We start from the raw sequence: 23,323 nt of genomic DNA on the forward strand, positions 1-23,323 counted from the left end.
ATAAAAGCAGGAAAGGACAGAGGCTGTTGGGAAGGTTTCAGTTTCCAGGACAACCTATAGGAGGACATGGGCTGTTCAACAACTGACAGTGCATGCAATACCAAGGAAGCAGACGCTAGGATCTCCTGGAGAAAGAGGCTGGTACATATGGGTGCATGGAGTCAAATATGGAGCTGCTTCTAGTGCTGTCCTCTGCCTTTCTTGTTGGATACTGGAGTCAGGAGAGAAACAGAAGTGCCACTTCATCCTCACTAATGGAGAGCTACAGAGGTCAGATGTGTCTCTATTTTTAACTTTCACTAGTCAGAGGAAATCACTGGAGGAAAGCCTCCACTGGGCTGTCTCTGAAACCAGTGTGGAGAATAGGAATGGCCCAAATACCTGGAGGCAACAGACGGGGACTCAACATTCCCAAATAAATACACAAAACTGCCGAGGCTTTGTGGACTCCCTCGGTTCTTCTCAGTTTCCCCCTTGTGTGTCAGTTTATGTCTAGAACCTCCATGCTTGTAGACCTTATCACTGATGGACACCCATGACATGCACATACTATCTGAGTGTGCAGTCACTCTGTGTAGAGGGATAAATGATGCCTCGTCCACCCTTGTCAGTGCCTTAGCCCTTTTAGAGCACTAGCATGGTCCACATGCAGACAATGCTGGTACCTGCAGCCCTAAGAGCAGCCCTCTTACACACTCTCCATATCCCTCACTCATTCAGTTAGTGTTCTTGTCTATTCTCTCAAATGCAACCCTCAGGACTTTCTGTCTAGGAGCTCTTGAATTCTGTTTCATGGTAACTAAGTAACTTTATATTCTTAAGTATGGTGTGTGATGTACAGGCCAGGGGTTGAGGGCATTGTCAGGAAAGTCCAAGTTTGACTTCTCACTTCTGTATAGTGGCCTGCACCCACAGACGGTGACTTTTAAACAGCCAGCACTTGGCCTTTCTGTCTATCTGCTTTAAGAAGTCTACAATCCTCTGAATGTGGACGTTTTTGCCTGCATAGTCCTTTCATCTTCTTGTGTCTAACCTCAAGCAGGCTTTCTTTAATATGAATCTTTATCATATCACAGTGTATTTATGATTAACATTACAAAACTTCACAGAAAATGTGTGAACCTTGGATCATTATAACTTATTTAACACCTCTATGGTTCCATTCACTACACCTTCCTGCATTGTATGCTATGCAGTTCTCTGCCAAAACCACTACACTTACAGCTAAGTATTCAGAGAGGCCGAGAAGGAAGGGTTGGTCCTTACACCCTCAGACGTCATTTCCAGAGCTTGTTCTTCCTTTCCAATGGGGAATTCTGTTTGAATTTCCTTTTTACTAGAAGGACTTTCCTTTTGTCTTTTGCTATTCCAAATTTTCATAAAATATTGCTTGTTACTTTACACTGCTTTTTCCCTGTGCATGACACATTTTTTCAAGATGTCTGCTTCATTTTTATAATTCAACAGGTTGTAGGCAATATGACTTGTTTCCTTTGTATCATTAAGCTTGAAGCTTGCTGATCTCCTCCAACCTTTAAAATGATGCCTTTAACAAGTTTAAAAATGTTTTGCACTGTCCCTGCCTGGCATTATCTCTTCCATGCCCCTCGTGAACCCACCCATTTAATTAAGATGTTGAATTCCCCACCTAGGCTTTCTAAGTTTGCTTGGAGCTGATATTTTCCCATTCATCTGTTCAATCCATTGGCCACAACAAACTCTACTTCACAATGTTACTCTGGATTTTCATCTGAATCCCATTGTTATTTCATGTATCTGACAATTTTGTTCCATTGAATCCTGGGGTTGATGCTCTGGCTTCTGTCCTCATTATGTGAGACTGCCAAATTTACCTGAATGACCAAATGATTTCCCTGGCACTTGGCACTTGCCAAGGTTTGGCTTTCTGTTTTATTGAGGATTGTTTGTTGTTTTTGTTTATCCTTAGCTCTAGGCCAGCCCTTTAAACCCCAACACATGATCATTCATTTCCAAGACTTTCTCTTCTAGAATTCCACTGGAAAGTTCTAGATATGTTGCCAGCCTTTCTTACTTAGAAGAACTCCAAAATACGTCTCCTTCTCAGTGCACAGTAGCTACAATCTCTGTGCTGCTGCTTTTCCTATTTCTTGCTGTTGCTGTTTCCTAGGCTCTTGTGGCTTCCCCTATGGACACAGTTCACAGGGTGGTTGACAATTTGAAGGATCTAGGAGACCTTGTGTTCGGATTTTCAGTTCCTTTCCTGCCTCCCTATCATTTCTGGTATTTGCCCTTTCAGTTCCTAACAACCCTGAAATTTCTCAGTGTCTCAGCACTTCAAGCCAAGAGAGTGTGGTCACCAGTCTCTCCTCCCTTCCTATTTAAAATGTTCAATTCTTGTTAATATATAACAGCTTTATTGAAGTATGATTATACTTTCTCATATTCACTCATTGTAAGCATACAAGTCAAGGGTTTTTAGTACATTCATATTGTTGGGTAATCACAGAATCCAGTTTTAGAACATAAGCATCCTACAATAAAATTGTCTGGTTTTACCCTGAGCCGAAGCCCTCAACAGACCAGGACTGTTTTCTTCATTTATAGTCTTGCCTTTATGGATGTTTTCTGTACATAAAGTCATGAAGGATGCCTGCTTCATGTTTTAGTCCTTTCAGTTGTCTATTTAAAAAATATTCTAAATACCATTCAAAGAATAAATATATTTTAAAAGCTGGATGTGTTTGGGACTCAGCGGAGGCTCTTTTCAGTGTCCCTTGGTTGATACGTATGTTGCAAAATGGACCTGTGTATCTCTTCAGGAACCACAGTGTGGGTCAGGTTATGCCATGCAGATAAGTTGGAGATTAATTTATGTTTACCAAACATATATTGAGATTAGAGGCTGAGTTGAAGATTAGAGGGTCATCTATCCCAGGATAGTGATGGAACTGAACCAGGGAACAAGTCAATGCAATGAAGTGCAGGAAAAGTTGGAATGAATCTTTGTAATTTCTCTCCAGTCAGTTCTCTATTGTTGTAGGACTTAGAGGTCCAGCAGGGATGCGGTCCATGAGTTCAGGATTGACAGATAAACCAGGAATGTGACATGTCAGATAGCAAGGATGACTTGTTTCCACGACATGAGCTTCATTCATCCAGGCAAGGCAGACAGATTCACAATAGAGCTGTCCAGTCTGCCTTTGCTATTGCCAATGGAATGTCAACAAACAATTTCTGTGGCTTTCTGCTTAGATCAACAAATGGAGAAATATGGTCAAGGTTTAGTTCTGCCAAGCTACATAAATCTTAACAAAATAAAAGCATAATGGTAAGCACCGAGGAGCTTTGCAGAATGGTGGGCTTGGTCTAACACTTTAGGCAAAATACTTTCATTTCCAAAGACTTAGCTGCAAAACAAATAGTTAAGATTGGATTGCAAAAGTAACTGCGAGCTTAGACCTAATACTTAGAGATCAGGAGTTTATGGAGTGGGATACAAGAGTGTTTTTAGCAAATGCTAGTTTCCCCTTTGTTTCTTAAATGTGATGTGTTACTATGAAATTGTTTGCCATTCTTGCCTCTAAGGCCACAAAGAGCTAAGGCAATCATAAGGTTTGCTTGCCTTGTGAATGCCCATTTCTGTTGCCTCAAGAAAGCTACCATCTTCTAAGAAGCCAAGGGATGCAGTTGCTGTTTCATAATGAGGCCTTGCTTCTTTCTAAATATGCACTGATTGTCAAGGTGATGGAGGAGGTTCATTATTTAGAGGCATAATTAAAGGGCACTTCCTTTAGCTAAACTAATGAGCAGTAAGTGCAGCAATATTTGCATGTTTAGACATTAAGGATGGAAACAGATGACTCGTAGGAGATTAGGAGGAAGCAGGGAAGGTAGAACAAATTAATCTCACTGCTGGGCCTTCAGGGTTATTGCTTTTCAAGACTTCCTCAGAGGAGAGGTCTTCTCTAGGAAGTTGGCTCTACTGTCTCCTCTTGTTTTAGGGCATGAATGACTGTCTCATTACTATTTCCCTGAAGTAAGGTCATTGTGGTGGTTTGAAAAAGAATGTTTCCAATGGTGCAGATACTTGAATCCTTGGTCCCTAGTTGGTGGGGCTGTTTGGGTAGATTTAATAAGTGTAGGCTTATTGGAGGAAGTATATCACTGGGGGTGGGCTTTGAAGCTTCCAAAGCCATTCCATCCCCACAGCAAATTCTTTGCTGTGATTAACACACAAAAATCAGGAGCTGTTCTATAAACCAATGACAAACATACCAAGAAAGAAAGAAAGGAAACTATCCCATTTACAATAGTCTAAAAAAAACTTACAATAAATCTTACCAAGTGAAAGCTTATGACATTGAAGAAATAAATAGAAGTTACTAGAAGATGGGAAGACCAACAGTCATCTTATGAAAAGCAATCTATAGAGTGCAATACTCATCAAAATTCTATGAAATTCTTTATAGACATTGTAAAAACTATTTTTTTTAAATTCATGTAGAAATACACACACACACACACACACACACACCAAGATAGTCAGAGTAGTCATGAATAATAAAAGCACTAATAGAAGGGTAATGATCACTGATTTGAAGTAATACTACAGAACCAAAGTAATAAAACCTTATAGTACTGTTGTGGGGCTATAGGGCCTGAGCGTGGGCGGGCATGAGTCCTGTTGGGCTGTTGTGGTTCCTGTGTGTCTGCTGCCCCAGTTGGGGCAGGAATTTGACCAAGTTCACTCCTAAAGGTGCTCGGCGGACACTGTGGGGCTCCGCCTGGGAAATAGAGAGATCTCAGTCTGAAGTCCCGTGGGAGCAGGGCTCCTGAATGTGGGTCTCTGGGCCAAGGCGGCTGACCCGGGAGACTGGTGCTCTCAGTCCTTGGGCCCCCAGATGCCACTGGGAGCCACAAAAGAACTGAGACTTGAGAGCATACTGGCTGGCCTGCAGCCAAGAGAGATGAGAGGAAGAGAAGCCCTGACGACGCCCACATGGTGGCTCACAGCCATCTGTAATGGGATCCAATGCTTTCTTCTGGTGTGTCTGAAGACAGCTGCAGTGTACTCATACATAAAGTAAATAAATAAAATCTTTAAAAAAAAGTCGGCACTCACTTGACTGGTTCAAGGCTTGGCTTGGCTAGCTTGTTTGAGTTGGCAGCCTTCACAGGCAGGAAAGTAGAGAAGTCTTCTACTGGAAGATTAGGCAGTGATGGCGGCTCATTAGTTAAAGGCCTTCTCCACAGTTCTCCACGATGGGCCCCCAAAGACACGAGGAAGTCCATGGTTCCAAAAGGTTTATTCTCATGGCAGAAAGTGAATGTGGCTGCACCCCCCAGAATTTCAGGGCAGACCTGAGTTAATTAGGGAGGGAGGAGGGCCTAAGAAGGAATGCTTAACTGGCTATGCCCTCTGGCCTTTAGGTATCTCATTAACATGGAAATCTCTGGAGGCTGTGGCCTGTAGTCACGCCCTCAACCTGTACTGGGTGACATAAACCTCTCTTTGGGAGGGGCTGTAGAGGGCTGAAGCTAAGTGAAAGGAACCAGAAACCCAGGAGCAAAGCCGAACACCTTTGGTCCCATTAGGGTTCGGAGTTCGAAGCCTGTGCTCTACCAGGCACCTAGCTGCCTCTCACATCCTACTGCCCCACACTGGGGTAATTTAAAAATTATAACTAAACAGAGAGTTCTCAAAAGAAAAAAGAGAAATGTCTAAGAATTTTTTTTAAAATGTTAAATATTCTTACCCATTGGTAAATGCAAATTAAGCTACTTTGAGATTTCATCTTATTCTAGTAAGAATGGCTAAGAATTTTTTTAAAAAATGACAATAGATACTGCTTCGGATGTAGGAAGAGGGGAACATTTATTCACTGTTAGTAGGAGTGAAAGTTCATGAAAGCCAGTGTGGGGGTTCCTCAAAAAAGCTAGAGATAGATCTGCCATACGATGTACCATGTGCTCCCACTATACCACTCCTGGGCATATCTCCAGAAGACTCTACATCTTACTATGGAGATAGTTTCTCATCCACGTTCATAGTTGTGTTACTCACAGCAGCTTAAAAAGCGGAAAGAACCTAGATGATCATCAACTGATGAATGGATGAAAATGTGGTTCCTACATATTACTCAGCTGCAAAGAAGAAAATGAATTATGAAAATTGCAAGTAAATGATTGGAGCTAGAAATCATCAGTCTGCTGACGTAAACCTGACTCAGAAAGAAATTCTTCACATCGTCTCTCATGTACAGATTCTGGCTTTGAATCCTTAGGTTTGAAGTCAGGAAACTAGCAAGGGACCATGGAGGGGAGATTTCATGGGGGAAGGTTTAGGATGACGTGGCTAAGGATAACAAAGGGGGAATAATGGAATAAGAAGGCTTAAATGGGTAGGGGCCAGGTAGAGGAGGGAGTCTGGGAAATGATGACACTCAAGACCACAAAATGTAAAAGTTACCACATGGAATCCTACTACTACTGTAGAAGCTTTCAGAGATATAGAAAAGGAGTTAAATTGAATACCCTATAATGGAGAGACAATATCTTTCCCAAGCACCATTGGTTAAGGAATGAAAAACTCAGTGCCGTGAATGAGTTGTCTCTCTTGTGTTGATTGGTCATTGGGGTTCCATAGACACCTCTCCCCCAATTACAGTCTGTTGCCATTGCTCTTGCACACCTGATATAAGATCCTATTGGTGAAGATACCACATACTTGAGTCATAGAATATGAAGAAGTCAAGCTGGTATCAAGAGGGAAGCTTCACCCCTATTTAGTGTTCATAGTGCTTGAAGGTGCTGTGCTGGGTGGAAAAAAGGAGCCAGCAGACTTACCAGCTGTGATCTCTGTAAGTTACAATAATGATTGGCCTGGCAAGGAATGCACACTGTGCATATAGTGTCATGAATGTTATTGGAGTGATCAATGACTTTCTAGCTGCATTTAAGGTTTGTTCCACAACATGGAACTCACCTCTCATACCATTAATTGGACCAAAAACTTTTGGCTGGATAGGTTATAGACCTTAGGGAAAAACCTACTACTATTATTATGGTAAATGAACAAAGTATTAAACTGTCCCCTAAGTTCTTATATCTATAACTAGAGATTAGTCTTATAGCCCTGTCAGAGAATCTTCATTTTTATAGCAAATGTCCATTAATGCAGAGACCCACAACTAGTCAACATGCCGAGAATTAGAGACTACCAAGTGTTCAGCTCTAAATGGCAAACTCCTCCTTCTCAAGACTCAGGCATCATGACAAAAGGACTGAAAAAAAAGTCATGAGAGCCAGAGGTACTGGGCATTCCTAAGCAAAACACTTCTCTTGCCATGACAAGGCTGCTATGCACATGAACTCAAATTGTTTGTGGCTGCATTCACAAGACCTTTGGGAGATCAAGACAGCCTAGAGCTCTGCATATGGGAGAGGAGGTTCTAGGAGTGATGGAAAAATAGTGGTTGTTGTGGGAAGGAATGTTAGTTTTCCTCAGGAATTCGAGCCCCAAGAGTCTATCCATGCTCCAATAGATGGCCCTACAGCTATATGCACACAGGGAACTGATTCTACTCCATTGTTTTTTTTTTTTTAAATATTGACAAAGATGTGGTGAGGAGTGGAGAAAATAGGGGAGAACTTGAAGAGGAGGAAATGGTGGGGTAGATCTGACCAAAATGTATTATATGCATGTATGAAATTCTTAAATACAACAACAAATGTGACCTTCAGAACTAGACTGTGCCCAAGGGCCCAATCCAGAGTCTGCATCATTTGGTTAATATGCATCCCTGAGAGTCCATAACAACCAATCACATTTTAAAACAGTAGTGGTCCCTTTTTCCTATTGGATTCTGGGCATTTTAAGGCCATGTTTAAGGCTCTTCTATTGGTCAGGTTAGAACTATGGAAGCTCCTTGCTATGTCTTAGTCTTCATCCCCAACCTGAGTGCTATGCCTAAACCTCAAGATTTTGTAGCGTTAAAAGAAAGTGCCCAACATGAAGCAAGAGTCAAAGTAATGCTGGTTCCAAGGCTGTCTGATGTACAGGAACATGCTACTGATCACTGGACACACCTCTCCTGAGAAAGAGCATTATCATTAGAAGTGTCCATTTGATAATAAGATCAACTTTGCTAATTTCTTTCTTTCTTTTTTCCTGAGAGAAAAATATCAGTCATACTGACTAAAACAAACATTTGGGTTCTATGCAAAGGCACCAGCTTCCGTCTTTCCCACTGGCTCTGGTGCTTGAAAGAAACTGGAAAGGCAGGAGCATGACTCAGCCAAGCTGCCTCTCTCAGGACCACCCGAGGCTCTGGCAACTTAATTCATTATCTGAGAGGGTATTACATTTACTGAGCATCTTTAACTGTGTTGACACCATTTCCTCATTTAACAATAAAACAATATTCTTTTTAATGTTGGTTTATCGCTTTCTTTTTCGCATTGCTTTTAAATATGCATTAAGGGCTGTCTGTTGAAATCATGCAGTCATTGCCTCTGGGCAGATGTACATGGTAAAACACAAATAACGATTCCATGGGCGAGAGAAGCTCAGCTGAGCAGGTGCTACTTAGGGAAAGAGGATCTGAGAAGGGTAGAGTCTGTCACCAAGGAGGAGACTGTAGATCAGTTAGCAGCTCTGAGAGGTAAAGGAAGGCAGTCAGCCCGCTCTAGACTCCAACAGGCAGAGAGAATGAGGCACAGAGACTGCAATAGGGGAGAAGGCAGCATTACTACTCTGGAATCTACACCTGCAGCCTGACCCATGCTTTTGCATGGGTTCTTCTGAAGAAAACCTTTTGAGTAGTGAGAGAAATCTGAGAAAGGTGGTTTGAAACCGACTCTTCAAGCAAATGGCTCAAGTAGGACTGACCAATAAGTAGAAACTCTGAGGAGATGATGTTACCAGATGACACACAGAGAATTACATACTCCTCAAGCTTTTCCTTTGGTTAGGTACACAGATGCTCTAGTACCTGGCACTACTGATCAATGCTTCCATAAACCCTCCTGCATGATCTGTACTCTGGTCTTCTGTTGAGGTCCTCCTCTAGCCTTGGCACCTCCTCTCCACAGAAGTCTCCTCATCATCATAGCTGTCTCTTCTTACTAACTTCCCACCTGTGACCTGACACTGCACTTTGTACCATGAGACACCTCTAGTAGAGCCTGGATGTCACTAAGACTTGTAACTCAGGGTTACAAGTAAGAAGAAAAGGTGAAAAGATTGAGTCAGAAAAGGGGAATATACAGTTTAATGAACATTGCTGTTATTACTGTAGACTATGGCATCTTCTTCCTCTGGGTCCTCTAAGAAGGTACAGGGCACTTCTCACAATTGCTTCCCACCTTGGGGCAGGCTGTTCTTCCCCACTTTGTGGTAAAAAGGATCTCAACAGTAACAGCGCCTTCCTTTCTAGTCTGTACTCACTGTAGCTAAGTAGGCTGATCTTACCCTGGAGAAAGCATTGGCACAGCAGATGTAAAGGCAGAGTGGTGTGTGCTGTGAATGGCAGGGAGGCTGAAGTGGGTTTCTGTACTTTGGGAAGGCATCAGTGATATCCAGAGAATATGTGTGAGTTGGAATTTTGTTTTTGTTAAAAAAAAGAAGATACCGAAGAGAACGACTTGATGGAGAAAGTATCTATTTAGGTTCATGGTTTCCAGAGGATCCGTGTAAGGCAGGTTGGGTCTATTGTTCTGGACCTGAAGTGAGACAGAATATATTGATGGTGACAGTGTATGGGGGAGAAGGCTAGTCACTTCATGGTGGCCAGGAAGCAGAAACACAAAGAGGAAGGGTACAGGTGTAAGTTGTACTCTTCAGGGGTGTACCCCAGTGATCGATTCTTCCAACCATGTCCTCCCTCCCAAAATTGGGTCATGAGTTCAATGGATCATAGTCCATTGGTGAAATTAGAGCCTTTAACAATGCAATCAGTACTCACAAAGCTCATCAGCTAGAAACCAAGTCTTTCACAATAAGCCTGTTAGAAGAGTTTTAGATTCAATAAGCACAGTGTAAGTTCATATCAGCTTGATCAGCTTTAAGCTGAGGGAAGGTTCTGTCAAGAGAAAGAACATTTTCTGACTTTGGTTTAGCATTTCCAGACCAGAACACAGAGTATGCAATCTTTCTTCCAATGAAGGCAGAATCTTTTCCTTTTCTCCTTGCTAGTCCCTTAGGCAAAAGTATAATGTATCTCAGAGAGGAAAGAGAATACCAAGTCTGATCCCTGAACAGCCTCATCCAGAGGCTAGCAAGAAATCAAGCTGGGTGGGAAGGCAGGCATAAGCACTGAAGGTCATTGTTACGAAGGCTCCTCCTCCCTCTCTCTTAGAGTTTTTCTAGAAATGAAGGGGCTCAGGAAACCTGTGGCTGAGGCATCCTACTGGTGTGCAAAGGAGTCTATAGGTCTGTTCTGAAAACATGGCTCAGGGTCACCCCAGTAAGATGCAAGGGGATGGAACACATGGCTTGATTTATGAGTCCAAGACCTCCCCAAGGCTCACAGTGATGCATTAGTTTCCTTTTGCTGCTATAACAAATCACCTCCAACTTTGTGGCTTACAACAACATAGATTTATGATCTTATGGTTTTGGAGGTCAGAGGATGAAATAAGTTTCAGTGGACTAAAATCATGGTGTCAGCATGGCCAAATCCTTTCTGAGGGCTCTGGAGAAGAAACTTTCCCACTTTGTAAAGGTTGTGAAGTTCCTTGGCTCGTGGCCTCCCACACTCTAGTGCATCATGTTGGATCTCTCCGTCTGTCTTTACATTTCCTGTTTCTCCTGTTGCCTCTTAGATACTTGTCTACATTGGACCCATAAAAATAATCCAGAACTATCTTTCCATCTCAAGATCACTAACTGCTCACAGATGCAAACACTTTTTTTTCCAAACAAGGGGATGTATCAACGTGGTATATAGAAGATGAATGTCTTTGGGGGCTAGTTTTCTGTCTGCCACAAGTGTCTGCCTCAAATACTCACATAAGGAGGCATGTTACAGACAAAAACTGAGGCAGCTGTGCAGCAAGGACCAAGGGCCTGATGAAAGGCTAATGAAGGGGACATGACTTGACAAGGAGTTACATGCCACTGTCTCACAAAGAGAACAAACAAGGCAAGCATTTCCTTCTCAAAGAACAGACCACCCAATACTGCAGTGCTGACCCGAGAGGAATGATTATACCTTGAGGGTATGGGGACCATTCTCTTCCGCATCATGAAACCATGTAGCCATTTCTTCCTCCAGGACTAGCAGCTCTGCTAGAGATGAAAAGAAGCTGGGGAGGTTCTAAGAGGAGTAGGGGCTTGTTCCTTGTTCCTGCAAGTGTTCATACATATTGAGAGGTAAACTCTCTAGGTTCCTTTATATATGACAGTGAGAGCCATAGTGTTTAGGGCTCCCTGTGTATCCATTATTGACTCATAATAACCACGCAGATTGGTCTCTTTGAAAAACCTGCTTTGGAGTCTACCTGCATGAGAAAACAGACGTTCCATTCAACCTTCCCTGTCTGTTTGGGACACTTGCTCTCAGAGGAAGGCCAGCATCACTGGAGACAGATTACAGGTGGGGCTGCTGAGTAGGGAAGTGGTTTCACATCAGGAGAAACAAAGCCAGCCTGTCCAGGAGTGAGTCTTTAATAGCAGGATCGGAGTGCTGACAATGGCCAATTATTTTGCTCATTAAGATGACTGGTCTGGACTGGACTGACCACTCTCTAATTAACTCCTTGGCACTGGCTATAATAATGATTGAACTAACCCATTTGACTCCCAGTGTGGCTGAATGGGCAAATGCAAGGAAACTGCCTTTGCATCATTCCTACGCCCCTTCGTCAAGAATAAAGGATGCAACCTTTTTAAATCTTCTTCTAGGAGCTTTCACACTCTATGTAAGAACAATGGAATTGAGAGGCAAAGGCCTTGGCTCAAGACAAATGTGTGTAAATCTTCGTTGTGGGAAAATCTAGGCCTGTGACTGTCTGCTTTATGTAGAAAGAGGAAGACCGTTGCCAATACTCGTGGCCTAGATGAAGGGAGTCTATGTCCCCCTACCCCTTCCCTCTAGGTGTGGCCTGGAAGTGATGGCTACCATGCATTAATTCCACCTCCAAGGAGGTGAGAGAATGAGAAGCATTAAGAAGCACACGAGCAGAGGCTGAGAAGATGGCCTACAGGGTTAAAGCATTTGTCATCCAAGCATGAGGACCTGGGTTTGAATTCCTGGAACCCATGGAAATACAGATATAATAAAGAAATCTTGAAAATCCAAGCACTCCTATGACATGATGGGGAAGAGACAGAAAAACCTCTGGAAGCTTGAGAGGCAGCTAGCATAGTATAATGGAAGTCAGAGACTTTATCATATGTGCTATGGCATGCATGCACCCAGATTTACACACATGCACAGAGATTTTCTTTTAGAAGAAGCACACAATAAACTTTATGAAGATCTAAACTTCTGAGGGGGGGGAGAGGGAGAGAGAAGGAAAGGAAAGGGGAGAGAGAGAGAGAGAGAGAGAGAGAGAGAGAGAGAGAGAGAGAGAGAGAGAGATTTTTTTAAAAATCAGAACTGCTCTTTTCAATGAACAGAATAACCTGGTCAGAAGATAAAGGTATTTCACAGAATGTTTGGCTTGACCTAACGCAATACATTCTTAAATGAGAACATATTGAAAATTAAGATGGCTTACATGAAAATCTGATTTTTCAGCTTCCAGATAGTTGAAAGTACAGTGCTAGGCCTGGATGTATGGCTTAGAAACGAATCTTTAATTCACCCAGCTAGGTATCTGGCTTCACCTGGCTGGGCCTCTCTAATCCTTGTTGTTCCTCCCAGTAGCCCAGAATTATTAGAGTCTGGGACCCCTGCGGGGGTATGCTGCCAGGGAACATTAACTGGCCATGAACTAGTGAGCTCCCTCAGAGTGAGCTATACCATTCGTGTCTCTGTCCCTGAGGCACAGACAATGGCTGGCCAAATGAGACCAATTTCTGCTTCTTGTGGGCTTTATGCTCTTCACGGATACATTATTTTTCTCATATGAATTGGGATACCTGTGCTCTTTCTGTTTCACCGAGTCTGTCACTCAAGCTGTCTCCTCCAATGGGAGTCCCAGGGCACACCATTCTAACGCCAATATTTCCAAGGGGAAGACGATCAGAATTCACAATACTGAATGAACCATATCCAAATAATATTAAAGCCAAGAGGGCCCATGGATTGATAAACCTTCCCTATATGTGCTGGGAGCTCTTGTCTGAGTTTGCACATGACTGACTGCTGGCTTGAGGGATTTGCATTAGTAGATCGGGAGCAAAAATCCTATTAAAATGACATTTCCCTAGCTGTTAGCATCACTTCAGTGAGATGCCCTGGATTCTCAGAGGCATTTCCTGGGGCTGCCTCATTACACCTACAGGCAATTCATGTGCCTTAGCAAAGGCCTTCTGGGGTAGGTGTAAGGAAAAGGGGTGGAAACACATGATGCCTCTGGGGCATGAGCAACTTCTTCACTCATGGCCACCCCTGAAGAGCTATGTGGAAGACATTATACTCTCTAGCTTCAGTGGCAACGAGGAGCCAGTTGTTCAAATGCACCTATCTGGAGTTGGGTCCTGGCATGGCTGTGGAGATAGGGATAGGAGAGATTAATCCCTGCCACTGGCCTTGTGTATTGTTCTAGGCAGAGTTACATTTGCTTGAATGTGATGTGATGTATAACATACAAGACTCTCCAGGTTTGCCCATGCATAACATTCATGGTCTTGCATTGAGTAATGGATATAATGGATACTTTGATTATGACCTATTTGCCTGGGGGGGGCATGACATAAATATCTACTTGGACTTAATTCCTGCCTGGTCCACTTTTTCTAAATTCTAACACTCAGGTCCTGTTAATTGTTTAACATCTTGGATGCCAACCTCTGCACATGTACCTTTCCATTCCAGTGTTTCTTTTGGATGTTTTCTTAGACTCTTATCCACAGGGCTACATAAGATAGCCCTGCCTGCTGTCCCTGACAGGGATGTGCCCCACTTTCTTCTCAAGCATTGCCTATATGAGACTATAAACTGTCTTTTTGACTCCTGGTCATGGAACCTTCTGGACAGCCACAGCTTCTAGTTCTGCACTGATCTAGGGGATGAAGGATGGAGTCTAACTCACAGAATAAACTACTTAGAACAGAAATAAAAAGGCCCAGCAGGTATTAGAATCAATAAGAGGCTTTGAGAATTGTTAACATAGGCCAGGAGTTTAGTCACACAGAACATATTAGACCAGTTTGAATCCTTTTTGGCAAAGGTCAGGTATAGAGTTACCGGTAGTTAATCCAACTGGATCTTATTTGAAATAAGCTAAAAAGATAAGAGATAAACATTATTTTAAGAACCAGAGAGTAAGGAAAACAGCTGTAAAAACTTAGAATTTTTAAATGCTCAGTGAAGTAAATTAAATTTTCAATTAATCACTAGAAGTTATGTTTTGTTTATTTGTTTCTTTTTAGATATCTTGGCTTTTCCTCTCTCCATCCTTGTCTTTCTTCTCCTTCTTCTGGCCTCACTGACTCTCCCTCCACATCCCTTCACCATTATGCAGACATTATCTGTGGACTATCTATGTGCTCGGAGCTATACCACACACTGTACAGCTGGGGCTGAGTAAAGACACCACTCTGCTTCCAGGAGGTTGGCACGAAGGAAGCGTATGGGAGGGATAGCTGTGTGATGGCAGTGCAGAAAGAGTCACGAAGAGTCTGACAAACAAGGGTGCAGATGACCCCCCCAGGAGATGTGCCAGGCAATTCCTGGTCAAGAAGTTTCGTCAGCTCTGTATGCTCTGAGCATCATGCAGTTTACATGAGAGAAACTTCAGGTAATGTTCTGACATAACAGGGAGCTGAGGAGAAAACAGGTAGTTCTGTGGGCTGGCCTGTATACACCACTGGGTTGGCAACATGATCCTGTGCCCTCCTCACTACAGCCTCCGTCCTTCACCTACCGACGGTCCCTATGAACTGGGATGTCTGACAGCAAGGAGTCCTTTGACTTTCACAAGATCAGTACAAAAATGCTGCAGAGTGAATTCTGTCCTCCTCAAACTCACAGTATGAAATACTAAACCCCAGATATATTTGGAGATATGACCTAGGGCAGGGAAGCAAATGAAATGAGGGAGGCAGACTTGGGACTTCATATAACAGGGTTAGTTCCTTTTGAGAGGAACAGACATGAGGGTGCCACCTTTCACTCTCTGGTACTGGGGACAAAGCAAGTGAAGGAAGTCCTCTGTATCCAGGGAAACAGATCTCATTAGGACATGTATCAATGAGCACCTTGACCTTGCACTTCTCAACTTTATTGGCCATGGGAAAGTAAACATCTCCACCTTAAGCCATGCAGCCCAGGGTATTTTGTTAAGGTAGCCTACACAGAGTTAAACACAGACGAATATAGAGCGTAAGCCAAGGAAAGATCCAATAGTTTGTAGGGTTCCATGACAGCTACAGATATTTTGCATAAAAGGTATAAATCTTATCTATGAATGGATGAATTTTACATTTTAGTCAGCATGCTCACCAAAGGAGTAGCAGGAGAGAAAGGACAGGTGTTGGCCATGGCTTGCAGTGGGCCATGGACAAGTACCTGGGGCTGGAGTCTCCTGCCTGGAAGCTTCCATGGAAAGCCTGTGGCAGAGCTGGAAATGGCCTCATATGTGCAGGTTGCCTGGGACAGAGCAAACTCAACATGACAAAACAAAACAAAACAAAGCAAAGCAAAGCAAAGCAAAGCAAAGCAAAGCAAAGCAAAGCAAAGCAAAGCAAAGCAAAGCAAAGCAAAGCAAAGCAAAGCAAAACAAAACAAAACAAAGTAAAACAAAACAAAACCAACCAAAGGAACATCCATGGGACCAGGGCATTACTCACTAACTCAGTTCCTCTTTAAATGAGTGGCTTCCAGAACTGCTACATTCACTATATATTTATCTATACAACCAGGATTCCTTCCTTGTCTATTTTTAATTTCAAATCCTGCAACTTCATTTGCCTGTATCCTTGCTTCTCAATCCTATCTCAGAAAATGCCTCAGGGTATCTATAATTATCTCCACCAGTATGGCAATGTTCTTATTAAAGAACCCCTCACAATATGGAATTTATTTTAATTCACTTCAATTTGTATTATATATTTTAAAACATCCCATAAAAGCCATCTGGCACTTCAGGACATAGCTGGGAGGTTGCTGAGAAATCATATAAACAATGTTAACGTTTTACCATTCCTACATGCCCCAGAATTCCTAACACAAAGAAATGCAGATGAACACATATGCTGTCTTTTCAGCTGCCCAGGATCCAGCAGGGTGGGATTTACTAAGATCAGGCCAGATAGTTGCCAGTGACTCCCTACTCTGTCTCTTGAGCACATCTTTGCTTTTCTCACACTGCACAGACTCCATCAGAGGGGATTCCTGGGGTTGGGATATCTGGATTTCACTGAGCATACATGTGAGCATCTGTGAGGATGGAAGGGGCAGCCATCACTCACACTTCAATATGAGTAAGTTCCTGCTGAGGTCAGTCCTACTGGGAGCAGATGGGCAGGGATGTTTAGGAGGGGATGGTGAAGAGGCAGAGTAATAAGGAGACAGAAAACACAGGATTATGAAACACTCAGCCGCAGAAAGGGTAGAGTAGCAATACACACAGTGGGTACACAAGAGAGAAAATAGGTCTGTGGGTCACAGACGCACACAATAAGAAGTCGAGACCTAACATTTTGAGGACTATAAAATTAGCGTTGTTAGGTGACATCTAACTCCTGCCTATTGGCATTCTCTCTTTTGCTGAATTAAGACTGTTTTTTAAAACAAAATCCTGCCCAGTTTTACTTCTAAGTGAATACCATACTGGTCTTGCTTCCTCACTGTGCAGTGCCCTTCCCCTACAAATGAGTCTTTTCTGGTAGTCTCAGTGCTGTACCGCCCTCAAGAACACACACTTCAAAGCTCTGGACTCAACCCAGACACAGCTTTGTCCTGGAGAAGTGTGATGTCCCAGCCTCTGTGATCAAGCCATAAAGCTCCAGTGAGTCAGATTTTCCACTTCAGAAAAGCAGACACTGTTAACAATACTCTGTCATTGCTTTTTTTTTTCAAAGTCCTCATGTCCCCGTTCTCAATCGCCTGTCACCAAAAGCAAGTCATACTGTCACCCAAAGGAGGAGAGCATCAAAGGGGAGACATGATGCTCACTGACACAAAGAACAAAGACGGATCTATCAACAAAGATCATTAGCTGGCCGAGGGGCAGGACAAACATCTTCCCATGGGCTCAACAAAGAGTGAGCATAGCAGATGCAGGTGTAATGGTCTACAGGTCCTGAGTCTGTGGCTTCTTAGCTAGCACACGTGGCCCTTTTCTCTCCTACTGGCTCTCAGGAGGCAGTTTTTATCCTGACCTAAAGATGCTATATGCCTTCCTGAACTGACTTTTCTAAAACCAAGAAACTGAGCAGACCTGGAGAGCCTACCCACTGCCACTACAAAGAAGGAGAAGGTATGCCCTGAGAGTCTTACCTGGTCCAGCTTCCAGTGAAACTCTGCAGGGCGAAAGGTGTCTGCCTGGTCAAAGTCCTTCCGCAGGAGGAAGACGAGACGACAATTGTGCACATACAGGGCGTAGTGATGCCGGTTCATTTCTGAAAGGCAGAAATGGGGTTGAAGGATGAGCCAAAGAGTCTTCTGTTATGTTGCTAGGCACAGTTCAGAAGACAAAAAAAAAATGGCCTCTCATATTTTCCCATATATAAGTGGTTCTGATGAGTTTTCTAGAACATATTTGGAGGAAGACACTGAAGTAAAATAAGCTCTGGTAGGGCCCATAGCAAAACTTCTGATATTTTGTCTTCAAATCCTGGCCCAACCTATACTCCATCAGAGCTCGGTGAAAGGTGATCATGTTGGCAAGCTTTGTTGTGTGTACTTACAGGGCTCTCTGCCAATCACATCAGCTTCTCTGGGCTCTACAGCATGGCTGCTTTCTCCTGGAGTTCTGGGATTTGTTTTATTTTGTCAGTCTTGACACAGTGACCACAAAACACATCTCTTTTGTCTCCTTAATCTATGCTAAGGGGGGCTGCCTTGCTTTTAGCTGCTAGGAGGAGACAAATTGATTTTCCAGCATTAGACATAACTCTGTGGCTCTTCAAAGCAATGAATAATCACCCCCTCCCAAGGCACAGCAATCAATCAATGGAACCTTTTCTTCCTCTGATATAAAGACTTTCTTACTTGCTTAGGAAATCTTATGACATGGTTTTAGCCATGACACTTAGAGCCACAAGACACTACCAATTGGCAAAAAAGGAGCTGTTCTGTACCAACACATAGAAAAATCACATTTTACTTAGCTGTAGAACTTCAGAGAAATTTACTAGGAGGGATGTGCACTCTAAGTGGGTAAATGAGTACATGGCCATGTGTGGGGATGAGCATAGCTATACATTAAGGCCTGCATTAGGTTAGGGAGTGAACTAGCTTAAGGTAACCTAAGGCTGGAATACTGTGACTGATTCCTGTATATCCATATTAACCTTGCTATGAGGCCAACATTGGCTTCATCTCTCAAGATGAGCCTTGATTGGCTCTGACTAGATAGACTACTGCCAATTCTTCCAACACAGAAATTGGTTCAAGATGTCTGCCCAAGGTCAACAGAGAGCCTCATTCTCCTGCCCACATGGCCTCTGCTGAGGACTGGCAGGGAGGACTTGGTCCAGGCCAATGGTTAGTAGTTTGCTAAGCAGTTCTGGGATAGGTGCCAGCAGAATGTGAACCTGAGGGAAGTCATCTTTCCTTTGGGAAAGTGTAGTATATAACCAGAGGTCTGCAGCAGTTGTACCCTTTTCTGCCCATCTTAAACTGATACATGCATAGACACATATCTGAGAAGATGCAAAGGAAAGGAACATAGATCTTGATCACACTTTACCTGTAGGATGACTATGAAGCCATCACAGATCTAGGAGCTTTCAGGTACAAGAAAGTCTATATTCTCTGCATTTGCTTAATTTTTCAGTTGTCTGATACCATTTGATCTGGACTTCCCATCCCTGTAATGGATAGCATCTTAATTGCCACAATGAGGAAATGTGTGTAAAGCATCTGGCTGGAACAGATGCTCAGTGGCTGTCGGTTATTATAAAGGCCATTGCTGTGCCTGGGGACTACAGCATCACAGACAGCCATGTCAGATGCTGTTTCCACCCAAGCAACAGCATTCTCCAGAACCCAGAGCAAAAATGGCAGGAGAGAAGGTGGGCAGTCGGTACATGTGCCAAGTGTGTGGGTGACCACTCTTAGCCTCTGGATTGGCAAAACTCTTCTGGGCTGGTTACGACCTTACTATGAGGTCAACATTGGCTTTATCTCTAAAGATGAGTCTTGATTGGCTTCAACTTAATAGACTCCTGCCAATTCTTCCAACACAGGAGTTGGTTCAAAATGCCTGCCTAAGGTCAACAGAGAGAGCCATTCCCCTGCCCACCTGGAGGATTCTTCTTGCCCCTTCATAATTGTATAAGTAATTTTCTATGTTTCTGTTAAGGGCTGTTAGGGGAAGGAAGGAAGGATGGAAGGAAGACTTTAGTAGCTTTATTTGGAATTAACTAGAGTGAAGAGGTGGACCAAGAAGACTGGAAGAACAGACCTCCTCTGCTAGGACTGCTCTCTCCTTCAACCTAGGCCCTTTCCCTCTGCCTCACTGCTGAAGACCCCTGGATCAACACACAAATACGAGGGGCATCTCCTGGTCAGCCAATGAGCAGCAAAGAGTAGGGCTTCTTCCTGTTCTTACAGTTGTGTCTGCTCCTTGCTGGCAGGTCCAGGTGAAAGGAGTGAGGTCCTGGTCCTGCCGGGTCTTGGGGATGAGTGGGATATCGAGTGTCAATGGCCCAAAAGAAACACACTGAGCCAGGAGTCTTGTCAAAGCATGAACTTGTTTTTGCTAAATTAGGCACTTATACAGAGAAGGAAAGGAGGTGGGCACTTAGGTATAGGGAGAGATGACATATATGGTGGTGTGAGGTGACAATGACAAGGTGGGGCCAATAGGTTCATTTTACATCACTGGTAGCTAGGCAAGGGCTGGTGCAGGTCCAAAATGTGGCCCAACACAGTTGCAATCTTTCTGAGCAGTTTTCTAGTCATTCCAGGGCTGTGGGCACACCCTTGTTTTTCCATAGGCTGGAGAGCCATTGAAGTACTCATTAGCAAGCTGATGCTCTTCCAGGGCTAGGTCATGTTATCCCGCTCCCAGTCTTAGAATTTCCAGCAGGAAATGTCAAGTACTATGTATGGCTGGCTACTCAACATTCATTGCTTCCAGCTGAATTCAATGTGAGCAGGACAACTGTACTGGAGGAGGAAAGGATCCCAGTTACAGGGACAGATGTGTGAGCATGAAGGGATTATGGTGAAATGGCAGGAGCTGGGAAGGAATCGTGAGCGGTAACAGGCAATGGCATCATTCACATAGAGAGTGGGGAGACAAATGCCAACGAAGGCCCAAGCATCCCCTGTGACAGATGCACTGCTCCATGTGCACCTAACCCTGCTTCGTTTGATCCCAGTGAATAGTTAATTGCAATTCACAGCCTCTCTGTGGCTGGGTGAAGGCCCTGTGACCAAGTTCCAGCAAGTGGAAGGTAGTGATTAGAGATGACACATACAGCCTGCTGTCTTTGTCAATAATACCCTCTGTACTCAACACTGTTCTTTCTCTTTGATGGCTAAGTAAAGCCAGACCAAACAATGCAAGGATTCTTGTCTCAGAATATATGGACCAGGCAGAGCTTTCCCCTTCATACCCACCACTGGACAATGAATGAGGAGAGTGACAGAAGAGTGGCAGTCACTGACAGCTTTACAGGTGATAACGGTAATAGTGGTTTTCCCTTTCTTTCTTCATAGTTAGCCTTTGCTGACTAATCAATTCTGCTTTCCAACTATTTATGGAGGACTTTATAATGGACCAGCATTAATAAGTTTTGTTCAGTGTACCAAACAGAAATCAACGTGATACCCTGGAAGGCCAATTTCATCATTTTCGCTAAATTTTCTCAATATTCATATTCTATGACATAGTAATTCAACTTCCAGCCAGGGAACAATCAGAGATGTGTGAAAGCTACATTCTAGAAGGCTCACAACAGCATTGTTTTATTTGACTTTAAAAGGAGACACTCTAAGTAGCTGACAAAAGAAGCCATTAAATAAAGTATGATAAATCCATGTGGCAGAGTTTTAAGCTGGCATGTAATTTAGTTTCCAAAGGCTATTTTATCATCCAGGCATGGTGGTGGATGCTTGCAATCCTAGCACTTGGGATGTGGGGTCAGGAGGCTCAAAAGTTCAAGGCCAGTATGGGCCATGTGATATTTTGTCATTTACATTCCTCCAAAAGAGAATACTTTATCACATGGCTACATGACCTGGGTATAGTTTTTCATGAAACAATAATCAGATGTATTATTAAAATAGATTGAAACGGGAAGACATTCTACTTATTCATAGAAATAAAAGTAACATTCAAATGAAGTATACAGAACCTTACCACATATCTCTCCAAGTGTTTAGATTTTAGGTTTGTATGTTTTGATACTTTCCTGTGCCTTTTCCATTTATGCTGCAACATTTATCACCTTTCCACTGGAAAGACTTTCTGATATAAGATAAAAGTCCAAATTAGGTCTTCATTAAACCCTAATCTTTTATATTTATATTACTTTCCATGTCAGGAGCTAAGTTAGACCAGACTCTTTCCATTTTCGCTGTAACAATCTTTTTTAAAATATGTATTTATGATGTATGTGTGTATGCACTTGCATGTGTGTGTGTGTATACTTGTGCACATGTGCATATTAATGTCTGCATACATGTATGTGTACATGAGCACAACCTTGTACTTGTGGAGGTCAGGGGACAATTTGCAGGAATTGGTTCTCTCCTATGATGTGGGTTCCAGACATCAAACTAGGGTTGTTACCCTTGGTGACAAGTGCTGTTCTCCACTATACCATGTCTCCTGCCCTCTTTGCCAATCTTCAGCTAACTGTTAAGGTGTGGCTTCCTGTGAGGGCAGAGTTGAGGCACAGGCCTTGTATGCCTGAGGTTCTGAGCCTCTCTTCCACTGTGATTGGAAGGCATCATTGCAGATTGTAGTCGTGGCTGCCCTGTAGAGTCCTCTGAGGCACTGGCCTGTGCAGCTAGGATGAGGCACATATACTTTAGAAAGCTTTGCTGGCTTATTCTTATAACCTGTAGTGCCTCTATTGTATAAATCTGGCCCTAGGATATGCAATAAGATGTTCTAGATACCACACTGTTCTAGGTAGTGGTGTTGTCCTTGCCCATGACTCTAACTCTTCTGTTTTAGATGCCCTTGTGTCGGCAGAAACACTGTCTGGCTTCTCTGTCAAGCACTCTCTCAGGAGTGCTTGATCCACATTCAAAAAACAATCGTATCTGTGGCTGCTAAATTTTGATCATCTGCCTAACATTTGCACTATCCTAAGCTGTAGCCTCACTGTGACATTGATTCTAGAGCCATGATGTCCAGTGCAACCATGATGTCCAGTGTCCTATTGCTAAGACCAGGTCACTAAACCCAGCCCCAAGCTCAGTGTCACCTCATGTAGGTCCATGACATCCTCCCTGCATGAAGGTCCGGAGAAAAGTTATTGTTAGTGCTGCCTCCTTCTACCTAGACTGGTCTTATGAGTAGGCAAAAGCCAGACAACCCTGACTTAGTGTCTGTCTAGAAGATAACACACTAACATAGTCTACAGGGATCAACTGGGATGGAAAATATAGAGAACCCTGTAGTGACAGGAAATGGAATAAACTCAGAAATAGTGATAGTAATGATGGTGCCAGTGATACCACTTCACCTGATGATCTGTATCTGATTTAAATGATTTCATATTTTATTTCATGCTTACTTCCTCCACTTGGCATATGGGGAAACTGAGGCTCATGGAGCTTAATAACTCCTCAAGGGTCACACTTAAGCAGCCATCTCACTGAGCTGAGGACTTGGACTGTCTGACAGCAGGCACTGAGCCGCTGGCTACCTTCTGCACTGTCTTACAGTTAGAAACACTGACTTATTTGAGCATTTTAACCAAAGTTATCATTGAAATGGGAGACTGGAATCACAATTAAAGGTAGAGGTGTAAATCTTGCAAAAGATCTCAAGACACTCTCTCTGTGTGTGTTTGTGTGTGTATGTGTGTGTGTACATGTAG

At 43.2% G+C, this 23,323-nt stretch overlaps 1 protein-coding gene across 1 annotated transcript in view; it reads right to left on the reverse strand.

The window, feature by feature from the left end:
• Clstn2 (calsyntenin 2) overlaps positions 1-23,323 on the reverse strand; it is a 598,183-nt gene that overhangs the window by 67,624 nt on the left and 507,236 nt on the right. The window contains exon 8 of the mRNA XM_028758966.1: positions 17,595-17,716. Within this exon, the coding sequence (XP_028614799.1) occupies positions 17,595-17,716 (122 nt within the window). The remainder of the gene's footprint in view (positions 1-17,594; positions 17,717-23,323) is intronic.

Source organism: Grammomys surdaster, unplaced genomic scaffold, assembly GCF_004785775.1.
Source record: "Grammomys surdaster isolate TR1022 unplaced genomic scaffold, NIH_TR_1.0 126248, whole genome shotgun sequence".
Lineage (NCBI taxonomy): Eukaryota > Metazoa > Chordata > Mammalia > Rodentia > Muridae > Grammomys > Grammomys surdaster.